The sequence below is a fragment of the Zea mays genome, chromosome 2, assembly GCF_902167145.1.
Source record: "Zea mays cultivar B73 chromosome 2, Zm-B73-REFERENCE-NAM-5.0, whole genome shotgun sequence".
NCBI lineage: Eukaryota > Viridiplantae > Streptophyta > Magnoliopsida > Poales > Poaceae > Zea > Zea mays.
Window position 1 is genome coordinate 29,136,630 of NC_050097.1, and position 15,406 is coordinate 29,152,035.

At 51.7% G+C, this 15,406-nt stretch overlaps 2 protein-coding genes and 1 pseudogene across 3 annotated transcripts; 1 reads left to right on the forward strand and 2 right to left on the reverse strand.

Moving 5' to 3' along the window:
- Positions 1 to 217: 217 nt before the first annotated feature.
- On the reverse strand, positions 218 to 1,102 carry LOC103646203 (calcium-transporting ATPase 4, endoplasmic reticulum-type; annotated as a pseudogene). The gene has a single exon (XR_004549327.2). The product of XR_004549327.2 is annotated as a calcium-transporting ATPase 4, endoplasmic reticulum-type (transcript).
- Positions 1,103 to 1,808: 706 nt separating this feature from the next.
- On the reverse strand, positions 1,809 to 2,805 carry LOC100275181 (uncharacterized). The gene is made up of 2 exons (NM_001149331.1): positions 2,444 to 2,805; positions 1,809 to 2,230 (listed from the first exon to the last, which is right to left on the reverse strand). The coding sequence occupies exons 1-2, from the start codon at positions 2,621 to 2,623 to the stop codon at positions 1,952 to 1,954; spliced, it is 459 nt and encodes a 152-aa protein (NP_001142803.1). The 5' UTR covers positions 2,624 to 2,805; the 3' UTR covers positions 1,809 to 1,951.
- A 4,435-nt stretch (positions 2,806 to 7,240) lies between these two features.
- On the forward strand, positions 7,241 to 9,404 carry LOC103646204 (probable fucosyltransferase 7). The gene is made up of 2 exons (XM_008670929.3): positions 7,241 to 7,533; positions 7,903 to 9,404. The coding sequence occupies exons 1-2, from the start codon at positions 7,281 to 7,283 to the stop codon at positions 9,390 to 9,392; spliced, it is 1,743 nt and encodes a 580-aa protein (XP_008669151.1). The 5' UTR covers positions 7,241 to 7,280; the 3' UTR covers positions 9,393 to 9,404.
- Positions 9,405 to 15,406: the final 6,002 nt, after the last annotated feature.

Genomic DNA, 15,406 nt, shown 5'->3' on the forward strand with positions numbered 1-15,406 from the left:
ATCAGCGTTTTGCAATATGGGCAAACATAACTTCCTGGTGGCGATCTATTTGACCTTGAAATATTGTTTCCAGGAGATTTGGCATTCTAGAGTAATTCAGTACTGGAAGCACTTGAAGTTTGAGATACAAAAGGATTCCTTTCTGCTAAGAGCGGCAAAGACGGCTCGATTTTGCTGAATTTCTGGAAATAAGGCGACAATATAACAAATAGTATTGTTCTGTTTGCTCTGTTCTGGATTCATACTTAAAGTCTAGACATTGAACTGTGAAAGACGAGAACTGTTATTTGGCTGATATACTTCAAACCATTTCTAGAATTTGGTTTGGACTGAATTATTGAGATTATGTGCTCAGATGTGTTCACGAGTGTTGTGAGGGCCTGAGGGGTACTTCCGATGGAAATAACTCACTGTGAGGATTGCCACATGTAAATTTTATTGCCTTGGAAATTGTTTTCAAGAATTATTCTTTGGTTTATTCATATTGGTCAGGGTACATATAGTAATGTTTACAGAGCCCGTGATCTTGAAGATTGTTGCTTTGAAGAAAGTGCACTTTGATAATTTGGAACTTGAACATCTCAATGGCCACCAAGACTGACAGAGAGAGGGTCGTTGCTTTAATCTTGCCACCCTGGAAGTAATCGCATGGATTTGCATCGAAGCTGAATGTCCTCGCTCCTGCGGTGAATGGCGACACCTTGAAGCCCTCCCATGAGGAGCACTGGTCCCAGTTTGAGAGCTGGGAGTACGACACAAGTGTATGACCATCACTAGCCAGGTCAATTCCCATGAAGCTGTCATGCGTGTACCAGATGATGAAGATTCCCACTGTTGCAACCCCAACATAAAGGCCAATAACCATATAGCGAAACAAGATCCAAGGAGTGATCAACGAGTCATCACTTCTTCGAGGAGGTTTCTTCATGATATCTTTATCTGGCGGGTTGAACCCCAAAGCAGTCGCTGGAGGGCCATCTGTAACTAGATTGACCCATAGGAGTTGCACTGGGATGAGACCTTCTGGAATACCCAAAGCCGATGTCAGGAATATGGACGCGACCTCCCCGATGTTTGAGGAGATCATATATCTAATTTTTTCTTGAATAGGCTGTAGTTGGTCCCTTGCTGGCCAGTAGTCCCTGTATTTAGTTTTTCTCCTTCTATTAATATATTCAGCAATCCTCTTGCCGTCCTTTCGAAAAAATAATTTGGAATTTGAGAGCGTAAAATTAAAGATGTCGTTCCGTATCACACGGATTTTATATATCATAGTGATATTAGTGGTACAGTAATATTTTATCACACAGATTTTGTATATCATAGTGATATTTGTCGTTCCGTATCTATGGTTTATACTAATTTTTAACTCTCGTGGCAATGATTTTGCGATTTTGTTGGGTTCATGTTGAATGTATTTTTTTTGAAATGATTTTGCTTTTGGTGACTGTAAAAATTATGTGAGCATGTTAGTTGATTCTCTGCCTGGCGTGAGTTTGGGGAATGGCTGCCTATGTTTGCATAATGTTTGCTTGGATAACAACTTGTTTGGATCCATTAGCCCTAGATGCTCCTCTATGCCACTTGAAGTGAGTAATTATGTCGTCGTCACAATACACGGGTATTATATCACGATGCACGGGCATTTTTCTTGTCTCGTGGCAACGCACGATCACGTACCTAGAGCTCTGCCAGGGCTCTAAGTCCGTTAAAAGCTCGCAATTTATGTTCCGTGGCATCGCACGGGCACCCACCTAGTTTTAGATTATATTTGGTTGATTGTATATGAGAGTCACAGACTTTATGAGTAGATACAAAATAAATTATTTTAATGCTATTAAACTGCATCCACCCATGCGTCAAAATTATCAGGGCGGCGCTAGCCTAACGCGCGGCCATCAAATCAGGATGTCTGGGGAGCACTGCATGCAGCAGCATTTCGCATAGAGGGTTACAGAATCAGAGAGCAGCGGAGCATCGGCAACGCAAACGGGGGAAGACGCCAACCCAAATATGAGCCAATAATGTATACACAGCCACACCCACACGGCCACACAGCATGTGAAGCCGCGTGAAGGTGATCTCGCACACGGCACACGGGATCATCCGGGCCGAACTCCAGGTCCAGGGACAGCGCGAGGACGGCGACGACCTCGCGGAGCGCGTCAGCGGTGTCGCTGTAGCGCGCCTGCGTCAGAGGGAGGCTCCTGCTCTCCACTGCGTCGCCCAGCTGCATGCCATTTGTGCAAGCGCGTCTTGTTAATCAGGAAGACATCATCAAACGGAATCAACACATGATACCCTGAATTTGCTGCCTTATCACAGTATCATCATGACACCTAAACTCAACACATGCATGCTACCCTGAACTTGCAGTGGACCAAGATACGCTTTTTTATGAAGAAGAAGAAAAAAAGAGAGAGGAGGGGGAAAGGGTCCTCACCTCATCCATGGAGTAGAAGAGCTTGTTGGCAAGAGCAGTGAGCGCCTTCTTGCGCTCTTCGCCCCCGCACAAGGCGATCACACGGCCGAGGTCAATGCACAGGAAGGCGGCCTTTAGCCGGATGTCCCTCCCAACAAGGTCCCACGAGCCCTCGTCGTCCGTGTCCAGGTCCTCCTCCATCGCCGAGAAGAGCTCGACAGCGCAGCCTGATCCGGCAGAGACACCCCTTCTGCTCCATCTCGTGCTCCACCATCGCTCGCTCTGTGTACGCGAGGGAGATCAAGGCCTGTGGCAAGTAATTAATTATGGGATAATGAGAGCACGACGGAAGAAGGCAAGTGAGAGAGAAGAAAAAAAAATCGATTCTTGGACCGTGTTTAGAAGCGCACGAGGAAAAAAGACGCCACGTATAAAGGGGCAAAGTGGTCAGTGAGAAGGCGCCAGATTGGTCAGCAATGACGCTCTCCAAACTCAGATAAACCAAAACGGGGACACGTTTGGGTAACGGGTTCGTTCGTTGCCTGGGCTTGGAGATCAAGGAAGAAGGCAATGTCTAAGAAACTGCCCAGTTCCTAAGGAAAAGGAAAGGAGAAGAAAAGGAACTGCTGAGGAGGGCAAAATTATGAGGTGGTCATGTGCCTGTAATTTGCAACCATAAGAATTCAGAGGGCAGCAGGAACAGTCATGGTGAACCCCATAAACTACGAGAAATATATCAGCGCCCAAGCCCTCGCTATTCAGAGAACCCTTTTCCAAAGCACGTCACTTAGCGGCCATTTCAACTACGACTGCTTCCCTTTTGCTGAAATTAAAGAATGCTTAAACTTGCTTCCCTGACTGTTTTTTACTCGGTTTCAGACGTGTAAAGTCAAAAACTAACATAAACCCTCCCGAACGTCATGCCATGATTAGATGTTTCTGAGAATAAAAAAAAACTCAAGGAATATGAAACTTCTCACATTATTGTTTCTTGCAAGTGCGAATATGAAACTTTCAGTTAGAAACTGCTCACATATAGCATAAACAGTAGCTCTGTCTGCAGCTGAGCAAAGTGCGAATATGATGCACATGGAGAAACAATGCTTTTTCACACCAGACATCCCTTATCGCAGGTGCAGGAACTATTTCCAAGGGAAATTTGTCTTCTGAAAGGCGGAGACACTTGTGAGGGAAGAAAAACCCGAGGAAGATGAAGATGCAGCATTCCGTCGTTAGGGGAATAAACCGCGCATTGTGCGTAGGATGGAGACAGACAATCCGAGCAGGGCAAAAGTTCTAAAAGGTTATGCCGATCAAAACCAAAGGCGCATGCGATCCGAACGAACCGCTCCCAAGAGAAGGCGGAGGAGGCAGGGGACGAAGACAGAGGGATATCAGATTCCCCTCCCCCTGCATTACCAATCCCAGTGAGCTCCAACTCAACTAAAATCTGATGCTCCCTCGTCTCCCCCAAACAAGAGAACAATACACGGGAAGGGAATTTAACCAACGACAGCTATGAGATGAGATAACTACCCTTTCTTCACAGTGGCGAGAAGCTCGAGCCCCACAACGGAAAGGAAAAAGGACGCTTCCCCGATCAATGCATAGCAGGTCAACAGTGCCTTGTTCTATTCCTGCTCTGCCTATTACGGCGGCCCTTACCCTAACGGTTTCCCTTTATGCGGTTCGGCTGCAGTTGTGATTGCGGCCGCAATTGATTACTACTACCAAATGACCCAAACTGAAGTAAAGCTAATACTACTAAGCTAAATAAAGCAAAAGGAGCGGAACAGGGCAGGAGCGCAGGACTGGGGTCTGTTTAGTCTGTACCTCTCGCCTCGCCACCACTTCGCCAGGCAGAGGAGTGGGCGGATTCTTTCGCTCTTTCTACTCGGGCTGGATCGAGCTCCCCTCTCTGCCGCAGCAGGCAGGGCCCTCCACCCATGCTCGACTGTTTGGTTGGTTGAAGATCAATTTTCGCCACGCCAATTTTAAGAGAAGCCAAAATATAGGTACACCAATATTAGAGCACAAACTAATTTTTTGATACGATAACTAAGGTTGGTACTTGATTTGTTACTAGCAACAGAGAACAGTGTTGCTTTTACCAAAATATTGCAAGGAACTGCTAATGTTGTGGCACCATACTAATTATATATGTCAAATCTTTTGAACTTGCCTATATTTTGGTTTGGCAAACATTGACTTGCAACCAAGCAGAATCGTAGTAGGAGGCACCGCTGACGAGAAGTTCGTTGAGCCCCTGGTTTAACGGACTCATTTGAGCCCCTAATTTAAGAGCAATTCCAATTGTTCCCTAAACAAATGCTCCCCATAGCTCGCGCGCAACTGACGACCTTGTCATTTGTGCTCTGCTCTCGACACCATCGTCAACCAGGTCCGACGGGAGCATGCTCGTTAAAACTAGATTCAAAATTAAATAACTCCTTATGGGTCTCATGTCCAGCGTCCATCCTTAGGCAGCTAATTACTGCGCCTGACAAGCATCGATCTGCAAAAAAAATAGTACAGATTAAACACTCGAACCCATCCAAATGCTCCAAAAATTTGAAGCTAACTACCAAACCACACATAACTTAGTATTCAAAAATAAATAAAAATTATATTTTAATGATTATTTTTATACCATAACAAAGCACGACCAACTGTATAGTTTACCCTTATGATTGATCTCCTGTGTCTTTTTTCTTTGTCCCCACACGATTCTCTTGTTGAAAATATTGATGTAGTAGGGTGAATCAAGAGATGCACTTTTTTCAACTCCCAACTTCCTAGTCGATTTTTTTTTTAAAAAAAAAGCTCATAAAATCAATATAAAAACACTTATCACTTTATCAGTAAACGTTATTTGATAGAGCTACTTCTGGATTCAGCCTAAGATCTGTTATAGAATCTCAGCTAAACAGAAAAAATGACTTATAAAAAATGACTCATAACACTACACCAAAATAGTGTTTTAACTTCCTAGAGGAGGCTAACTTCCCACGGTGTTTTAACTTCCGACAGCTTTTATAAAAAACCATAAGAAGTTATGTTTATTTCTTTGAGGTACCAGTTGTCTCTCGGAAGTTATTTATTTCCTAAGGTTTGTTATAAAAGTTGTAGGAAGTTAAAAAACCGTAGGAAGTGTATGATTTTGATGTAGTGTAAAAAGTGCAGTTGTCATGAATTGCACAAACATGTGATAACAGATTTGGTTCTCTTTAAGGCTTGTTCGGTTGCATGAGGATATGAGGGATTGAGAAATTAAATCTCTCCCTATTCAATTTTAACTACCAATATATTTAATCCCTTTTTAATCACCTTTAATCCACTTATAACCGAACAAGCACTTAGAGAAGAAATAACTCTCCTCTACTTGCAGTTTGTTTGACTGCAAGTATCCGTGTTCCACGTTTACATAATGCAGCTGCTCATTAGTTAGTTCACTAGGGACCGTTCCGGGACCATATCATTCTTGTGTTTGGATCCCCTACGTTACTGTAGGTGCATGCGGTGCCCACGTGTCAGTGCCCTCACCTAATGTTGGCGGATCCCGATCCCCAACCCCTAGGACTTGGTAAATGCTTTGGCGGGTCGTGATCTCACTAGCCCTTTAAGGCCTTGTTCGTTTCCGTCGGATTGCACCCGGAATCGTTCTAGCTAATCAAAGTTTATATAAATTAGAGAAACAATCCGGATAAGAATCGTTCCGGCCTACCAATCCGACAGAAACGAACAAGGCCTAAGACCTTATTCGGTTAGGGGTGGATTAAGAGGGATTGTAGAGAATTCAATCCCCTTCTATATAAATTTAAATAGGAGAGAATTTAATCCCCTTCAATCTCCCTTAAATCCCTTCAAACCGAACAAGTCCTAAGGGTTTGTTCGGTTATTTTCAATCCATATGGATTGGAGGGGATTGATACGGATTCAGAGTGATTTTGACTTGTTAGGGATTGAAACCCCCTCAATCCATATGGATTGGGGTAGAACCGAAAGCCCTAATGAAATAAGAAGTGAGCTTTAGGCCATGTTTGGATACTCTAGTGTATTCACCCTAATCCACATTTGTTGAGGTGGATTGAGCTGTAAATTAAACTAATTTAGATCCCAATCCACTCAACACATGTTGATTAAGGCTAATACTAGAGTACTTAAATAAAGCGTTAAAGGTGAAAAGCAGTGTTTACTGACTGCTGAAGTGCTTCTAGCTAGCGATCAGCGTGTTTCTTAACTGCAGTAGTTTGCAGATTGAAAATGCGACATGCATGACAAACCTGACGGATCGTGCCAACTTAGAGTCCATGTCTAGCTATCAAACGATCCAAAGCAGCCAAGTGATGGGTCAGAACAGAACAAGGTAATAAAACCTCACTTGTCACCGTGTCGTGGATTAGCGGCCGGCGGTTCTGGTGATCAATAGTGAGCGTGGTCCGTCCTCTGTTCAGTTCCCGGTTGACGCCCTCGGCGGCGGCAACAATACCTGGGTCTCGGCCAAGCCGCCGGGGTACGCCGTACGCGTCGTCCTGAACGAAAGCCAGTTCGTCTCGTCGTTACGTACTCTCACATTGTCACATGGCTCGTCTAGTCGCATTTCTTGCCAGGAAGTCTTGCTCCTGCATGGATGGCCTAGTACAGCTGCATAGTGCCTCCGTCAATGCCCTGCTGGCTAGCTAACCATGGGCCATGGCACGATCGAAGCATTGACATAGCAAGCCTGACGTCCTACATGTTGCGTCTTCGAGCTGCTAGCTATCGAACTTAAGAAGCACGCCTATCAGCTCGCTAGCTGTCAGCAGGTAGCAGTGAGCCGGCCGGAACAGGCCGAATCACAGATAGATGGAACTAGATCATGCATAGCAAATCAGCAAGTTCTTTTCTAGGCAGCCAAGTGATGGATGTAACTGCATCTCACTTGTCACCGTCTCGTGGATCGGTGGCGCCACGGCGGTGGTCTCGAGCGGCCGCGCGGCCGACGGTTCTGGTGATCATGGTGAGCGTGGTGGCTGCCCTGCTCATGATGGCCGCCGTCTGCGGCCGGCTGATGCCGTTCACCGGCGGCAATACCTGGGTGCCGCCGGGAGTACGCGCCGCCGTGAACGCCGGTACGTGCGCACGGCTTCGTGACTGTGCTGCTCGCTTGCCACTAACCGCGGACAAGCGATGCATCATGCATGCATACATCATATAGAACCCCTCTGTCAGCAACATACTCCCTCCGTATAGGTTTTAGAGTACATTCGTATAGCACCCCGCTGTATCATTGCGCATAATTTGTTTTTTTGTTTTCGAAAAAAATTCTTCTTTTGTGATTAATGTGCTAAGCAATAAACTGTACGTAATCAACTCCGCCCATTCCACGTCCATGAAATTTAAGCTGCATATGCACGAACTACTGAACTAGCTTAAGCAACGTGCATGCAATTGCTGCTCTCTCTGAATTGATCTGATCCCCCTGTCTGCATGCTTGGTAGGCGCCGGTCCAATGGCGACAGTGCCAGATCCCCGCGACCGGCTTCTAGGCGGCCTCCTTTCCCCAGACTTCGATGACAGCTCCTGCCTCAGCCGCTACCGCGCCGCGCTCTACAGGCGGCCGTCACTGCATGCCATCTCGTCTTACCTCGTCTCCGCGCTCCGCCGTTACGAGTCGCTGCACCGCCGCTGCGGCCCCGGCACCCCCGCCTACGCGCGCGCCGTCGAACGCCTTCGCACGCCGCCGAACGCCTCCTCTACTACTACTAACTCCTCTGCAGGAGGGTGCAGCTACGTCGTGTGGAACCCGACCGAGGGCCTGGGCAACCGCATCCTCTCCATCACCTCCGCCTTCCTCTACGCGCTACTCACCGACCGCGTGCTCCTTCTCCACCGCGGCGGCAACGACCTCGACGACCTCTTGTGCGAGCCATTCCCGGGCTCCACGTGGATCCTGCCAGCAGACAAGGACTTCCCTATCCGTGACATCGAGCGGCTCACCGACCGGAACCACCACGAGAGCCTCGGCTCCGTGCTGAGGCGCGGCGAGGACCCCGGCGTGGCGCCATGGCTTTACCTGCACCTGCGCCACGACTACAGCGGGGCCTACCACGACCAGCTATTCTTCTGCGACGACGTGCAGGCCCAGCTGAGGCGCGTGCCATGGCTCGTGTTCTTGTCGGACAACTACATCGTTCCGGGGCTGTTCCTGATCCCGCGGTACGTGGGGGAGCTCGCGCGCATGTTCCCGCGCCGCGACGTCGTGTTCCATCACCTCGGCCGTTACCTGTTCAGCCCGAGCAACACGGTGTGGGACATGGTGATGCGGTACCACGGCTCGTACTTCGCCAAGGCGGACGAGCGCGTGGGGATCCAGGTGCGCAAGTTCCCTTGGTGGGCGCCCATCTCCACCGACGAGCTCTACGGCCAGATCCTCAACTGCTCGCAACGCGAGGACATCCTGCCCGGCGTCGGTGTGCGTGTGCCCGCGGACGACAAAACCACCGGCGCCGCGAACTCCAGCGGCCAGCCGGCAAAACAGAAGGCCGTACTCGTCGCGTCCCTGCACGGCGAGTACTCTGAGAAGCTCAGGGGCCTGTACCACGAGCACGGACCATCGGGCGGGGAGGTGGTGAGCGTGTACCAGCCGACGCAACTGGGCTGGCAGCAATCCGGCGAGCAGCAGCACAACCAGATGGCCCTCGCGGAGATGGTGCTGCTCAGCTTCTCGGACGCGGTGGTCACCACCGCCGTCTCCACATTTGGATACGTCGGCCAGGGACTAGCGGGTCTGAGACCGTGGGTGCTCATGAGCCCCGCAGATGGGAAGGCGCCCGAGCCGCCGTGCCGGCGCGCCGCTACCATCGAGCCGTGCTTCCATGCGCCGCCGAACTACAATTGCCGGGCCAAGGCCAACGGTGACGCCGGCAGGATAGTGCGGCACATCCGACACTGCGAGGACTTCCCGCAGGGTGTGCAGTTAATGGAGTGATTGTTCTGTTTTTTTTTCTCTCTCGAGAAACTGGAGAGATTGTTTTCGCGTTGCATGCTTCACACGTTCAAATTAACTCATGCATTAGTGTTTTGCATAAGTCATGTTCCAGAAAAGGAGTTCGTGTACATGGTACGATGTGGCAGGATTAGGTTGTAGAACAGCACAAGAAAATTTAAGGCTAGATCGATACTTACGCACTTAAAATAGCTACGCGATAGCAGAACAACGTATATCTATAAACAAAAAGAACAACAACTAATGAACTGTCGCAGTAGCAGCCTCGGGAGTCGGGACTGAGCTATTGACATCATGTGAATTTTCGAAATGTTGGCATACCTGCAGCATGAGACACAATAAAAATATCATGTTTTATGTTGTGCAAAGATCCTTGTGTTGGAACTTACTCTCCCGAGCAGTTGATCCAACGCGGGAGTGAAAAAACAACGTAAACAGGGTTTCAGTTCGAGATGACAAAAGCTCTGTTAATCTGGCCTCTCAAGGGCACTGTGCGGGGGTATTTATAGGTGTCTGAGTGCCCAGCGTCCAGGATTAAGGACGCATGTGCCCTCAGGTTCCTAGGTTCCCCCTGGAATATTCTCATTAAAGCAGGGTTACAGACTGTAATAACAGAAAAACCTTTACAAATTAGGCTCGTACTACGCAGTGATAGCGCGTGGCCCGTTATGACGGGCCGGATTGCACGTGGGCTCCAGTGTTGGGCGACACCGCGGGATGGGGCGACCTCGCCATGGGTCTTCGTCCTTCGTCGTGCCGGACGAAGAGCGAAGACTGCCGGTCGTCGTCTCCGTCGACGCAACGAGATTGGCGAAGGCATCGAGCGAAGGGTAGCGTCTTCGCCTTCGCCCCAACATTTGCCCTCCGAGGGACCAGTTCGACCAAGTCATTTGGTGCCGAAGGCGTCACTAGATGGTGGAGACGCTGCCCTCGCTCGAAGTGGTTCCGCGGGGGTTTTTGACATGACCGTTGATTGACGCCGTACTGTTGGATTGCGGGTTTCCCAAAGCGTCGCGCCCTATGTATAAAAGGGGGCGGGGGGCGCGTTTTGAACCTTATCTTTCCGCGCTCCGCGAAAACCCTAATTTCCTTCTCAAACCGCCTGCTGCTCGTCTGCCCTCCTTGCTCTTGCTCGTCGGAGATCTGGCCCGTGTGAAGCAGACCGCCCGCCGCCGCCGACGGTACGTAGCGACGCTGTCCTCTTCCTCTTCTGCTGCCGATACACCGCCGGTCGCCGCGTCGTCCGAGGAGACGCTGAGCAATGTGGCAGCGGAGGAGTTGCGCGCCGGCGACACAGTGGAGTTCGACGTGTCGCGGATGTCCTCGGTTCGTGTGCAGGACATGCAACAGCTTGGTTATTTCGGCGGCGGAGTGGCACGTGTCCCGGGGACAGAGGAGGTCCCCGAGCCGGAAGGCGAGTTGGTCGTCTTCGAGGCTTTTTTTGTCGTTGGTCTTCGTCTGCCCGCACATCGATTTGTGGGGGAAGTTCTGCGTAGATTCAATGTCCAGGTCCACCAGCTGACGCCGAATGCCGTGGTGGCCCTGTCAAAATATGTCTGGGCAACGACTTCGTACGGCGGGCAGCCATCGGTCGAAGTCTTCGCGAAGTATTATTGTCTGCATTGGCAGAAAAGAAAAATCGGAAATAAGATTGCACAATTTGGATCTTGCACATTTACGCCGAAGACCGGCAAGACTTCGATGGAAGTCGTTGAGTTGGTTCCCTGCGCCCGCAATAAATGGGGTAACTGGTGGGAATTTTGGTTCTATGTTGCCGAAGGCACAGTCGAAGACCATCCGGGGCTCCCAGTGGCCGAGATGTGTTCACATTATTACTCAGCGTACCCGCAGTTTGAGGTAGCGGAGGGGGATGAAAATGAAGCGGCCCTTCGGTGCGCGGCCGACATGAGCAGCGGACGCGATCTGGTTGAAGAGTTTGTTGGGTATGGGGTATGGCCCTTGGCGTGTGGCTGGGCGCTGGGCGAAGTATGCCCTCGCCAGATGCCTTCCCGCGGCGGGATGCTGGTGCGAAGTCCTGCTTTCGCACTAGATTTGCATGGCCGAGATCCCACCGAATTCGTGCGTGAAGCGGAGGATGGGGCGGTGCAGATTGTTGGTTGCTACGTGCTAAAGACGGAGGCCCGGCGGAGTTGGGATATACGCGGATCCAACGACCGCCTGAATAGGGTCTTCGAGTTGAACTGTTTGTCGTATGGCGGTTATCCCGGGCAAGATGTTGTCGATCGCCACGGGAAAAAACCGGCGGCCGAGACTGAAGACGACCCCGCGCCGGCGGCCGCCCCATCTACTAAGAAGAGGAAACTAGGTACTGCGATGGGAGAACTGGGGGTCTCCGATAGTTTTGCTATGGAGTTGATGGGGACATGTGCGGCCCCCGGGGGAAGGATGTCTTCGCCCGAGCTCCGGGAGTCTTCGGCGTGGATGCTGGAGGTGACCGGGGGTCGATGGCCTAAGAACGTTCCTATCCCCCGCGCGGTCGGCGAAGACTTTTTTACATCTCGCATGGTTCGTGACTTGAGAGTGTTTCCTTACGGGCGGAATATTGCTGCTGTTGTGTCGGCAGTGATGGACAAGGATCGCCAGGAAGCTGCGCAGAAGCGCCGGACGGTCATCAGGCTTCCCGAGGCTAGGCCGAAGAGGGCGCAGGGGACTGCGAAGGCTACTGCCCCCGGCGGAAGCCAGCCGACGCTGATTGCGAAACCGGCCGCCCCTGGGTCCAGCAAGGTGCCGGAGAGCGCGAAGGCGGCCGGCGCTGGCGGAACCAAGTCTGCCTCGACCGGAGCCGCGAAGGCCCGGGAATTGCCTTCGCCGGGGAAACGCATTGCCGACTTCGGCACCAATATTAGTGTGGACGATTATCTCGTTGGTAAGTTTTTTTTCGCTCTTTGACTGGTGATACATTGCAGGATCGGGCGAGGGGCAACTTGCTGTTGTGCCGTCTGCGGTGGCGACCACGGTGTCTGCCGCAGCGCCCGGGGTGACCGGTAGCGCTCTCAGCGCTGGTGGTGAGATTTCAGCGCTCACTGCCATCAAGGACGAAGCGGGCACTGTGTCCCGCCGGCTGAGGGAGGCGTCGCAACGGCTAAGTCAAGTAAGTTGAGCTGGACTTCGTTTTCAAGTTGAGCTGGACTTCGGTTTTCACCGCTTTTATGGGGATTGTGGTCTTGTGTGTTTGTTAGGCGGCCGACTTCGCCGACCGCGTGGCGTCGGGGGCCCTTACTGCAGATGTCTCTGCCGAAGTCGAGAGACTTCGGGTGCAGCATGCTGACGCTGTCCGGGAAAAATCGGCCGCGGATAGCAAGTGCCGCAAGCTGGCGGAAAAGGTGGCTGCCCTGGAGGGCGAGAGGACGGGCCTTCAGCGCCAGCTGATGGAGGAGAGGAGGGAGGCCAACTAGGCCCTCGCCAAGGCGCAGGCGGCGCAGGCGGAGGCCAATCTGGCACGGGTGGAGGGGAGTCTTGCCAACCAGCGCGCCGAGGAATGGGAGGTGCGGCATAACGCTCTGCAGGCCCGCATGGAGAGGGCCGAGGCCTCTACGCGCTTGGAAGTTGAGCGGATGCGCAAACAGCTCGTGGACTCGCACAGCGAGTTGGGCGCGCGGACTGCTGACTTCAAAGTGCCCGACCGAGAGGTGGGCCTTCGCTTCCTCGAGTGGCTGCAAGAGGAGTTGTTGGCGCTCCCGACCATTGTGGAGGGATTTATGTCCTTTTCCTCCATCGTCACCTGCGAAGGGGCGATGAACGCGCTGTCCCGCGAGGGGTGCAGCCACTTTGAGGTCTTCGACCGATTTGATGAAGATTTTGGGCGCGAGATTTATAAGGTCAAAGACCCTGTGGTGAAGGACTCCGCGGGGGCCCTCTTCGACCGGATGTGGGGCCCCCACAGTCGGGAGGTGGTTAGGGAGCGGTCCGACCGGGCGAGGGATCAGGTAAAGTTTGCTTTTTGTTTAATGTTGTTGGATGTGGGTATACGTGGGTTTGCTGAATCGGTGTGCTGTGTTGTAGGCGGCGCATGCCGAGGTCGTGGAGGACTTTGGACCCCTGAACAGCGCGCGGCCCGAAGCGGAGGCCAACCCGGTGGAGGCTGAGGCTGAGGTCGACTCGGCACTGCCCCCAGAAACCGGCGAAGGCTCCCACGCTGCCCTTGCGGCTACTGTGTCTGGTGGTGGTTCGTCGCCAACCACTGTGCTAAGGGTGGAGGAAACCCCGAAGGCGTCGACGGAGCTGGCAGCGGAGGATCTCCCGAAGGCGGCGACGGAGCCGACAATGGAGGATCCCAAGGCGGCGGCTGGGTCTTCGCGGGTGGCTTAGTGGGTGTGGGATAGTTGGAGAATTTTGTTTGTGTTACTGAACCTTGGTTGCTGCGCAGGTTCAAGATTTTGGGCATGCGCAAGCAACTGCTACTGCTAATTTTGTGGCGGCTTCGACCGTGGTTGCTGGGAATGAATCGGATGAGTCTACGTCTAAGTTTTCTGATTTTGGTGACTCTAGGAGTTCGGTTGAGTGGACGGAAGAGTCCTCAGATGAGGATTTGGATTACTTTGCGGCTTTGGATGTGGCTGCGGCGGAGGCTTCTCCGCGTGTTACGGATGCTGAAGTTTTGCATGGTCTGAGTGCTGGGCGCAGGCGGCGAAGGGCGGTGGCGAAGCGTAGGGTGAGTGAGGTGGATGGCGGTCGGCTTCGTGTGGGCATGACTGGCAAGCGAGAATTGCTGTCCTCGCCGGTTGGGGCGAGTGTAGGTGAGGGGGAGTTGCGAAGTCTTTTTGAGTGTCAGGAGCTTAGGATAATACTATTTAACTATAGGTAGATGGGAATCATTCCGAAGGTTGAACCAATGTAAGGTGTGATGCCCTCGCTGTACGTGTGTAACTATGGTTTGTATAATGAGGTTGTACGCCTTCGTGCATCCGGCGGTGTCCGTAGGGGCGTTGTGCGCTTGGTCTATCACATTTATTACGTTGGTCCAACTGCGCCTTGTATTTGGTCTGCGAGCGGACGGTTTCTTGGTGTAGACTTTTTGCACGGATGTAACGCGCTTGCGTTTTGGGTCGCTTGTTGAGCTAGTCCGGCTGCACCCTTAGGCGACTTTTGCACGGATAGTCTTTTTAGGAAGACTTCGACTTTGCGTACTTGTTGTGCTAGGCCGGCTGCACCCGTAGGCGACTTTTGCACGGATAGTCTTTTGAAGAAGACTTCGATTTTGCGCACTTGTTGTGCTAGTCCGGCTGCACCCTTAGGCGACTTTTGCACAGATAGTCTTTTGAAGAAGACTTCGATTTTGCGCACTAGTTGTGCTAGTCCGGCTGCACCCTTAGGCGACTTTTGCGTGGAGTGTCGCACGCGAGGGTAGCTAGCGCTGCCCCTCGCAGTGACTTTGTATTGGTCGAATGTCGAAGACCGTCGACGCGGTCTTTTTCGACATTAATTTTTGCGGGGGATTTTTCGCTTGTATATTACATGGCTCTGCCTCGTTAAAAACCTCACCCCTCGGGAGGAAAAGAGTGCGGTCCAGAATAAAATTGTTGTGCGAATTACAAGGGCGAGCGGGCCCCAATTAGTCAAACAAAAAATTTGCGGAGGTTATCAATGTTCCAGGAATGCTCCAATTCTTCGCCGGATGGCGTCGCGAGCCTGTATGCGCTGGGGGACGCCTTCGTCTTGACGATGAAAGGGCCCTCCCACTTGGGCTCCAGCTTGCCCCGGGACTGTCCGAGCGGTCCGGACGAGTACGAGGTCTCCTTCGCTGAATTCCCTCAGGATGACTGTGTGGTCACGCCATGCTTTTTGTTTGGGCCTGGTATTTGTTTAGAGCCTGTAGTGCGAAGACCCGGTCTCCATCGATCAGGTCCTTTGAAGTGGGCTCGTCCACGTCGGGGACAGCTGACGGGACTGTCCGTGGGGACCCATGTTTTATTTCTTACGGGGTCATGGCCTCCGATCCATATAGAAGGCGGAAAGGGGTGAACCCAGTCGCCCTG

Excerpts from the sequence above, each read along its gene's own strand:
- LOC100275181 (NM_001149331.1), bottom strand. The coding sequence starts at position 2,623 with ATGGAGGAGGACCTGGACACGGACGACGAGGGCTCGTGGGACCTTGTT. Across the intron at positions 2,231-2,443 it reads TCTTCTACTCCATGGATGAG|CTGGGCGACGCAGTGGAGAG; the intron begins GTGAGGACCCTT and ends AATGGCATGCAG.
- LOC103646204 (XM_008670929.3), top strand. The coding sequence starts at position 7,281 with ATGCATAGCAAATCAGCAAGTTCTTTTCTAGGCAGCCAAGTGATGGAT. Across the intron at positions 7,534-7,902 it reads ACGCGCCGCCGTGAACGCCG|GCGCCGGTCCAATGGCGACA; the intron begins GTACGTGCGCAC and ends CATGCTTGGTAG.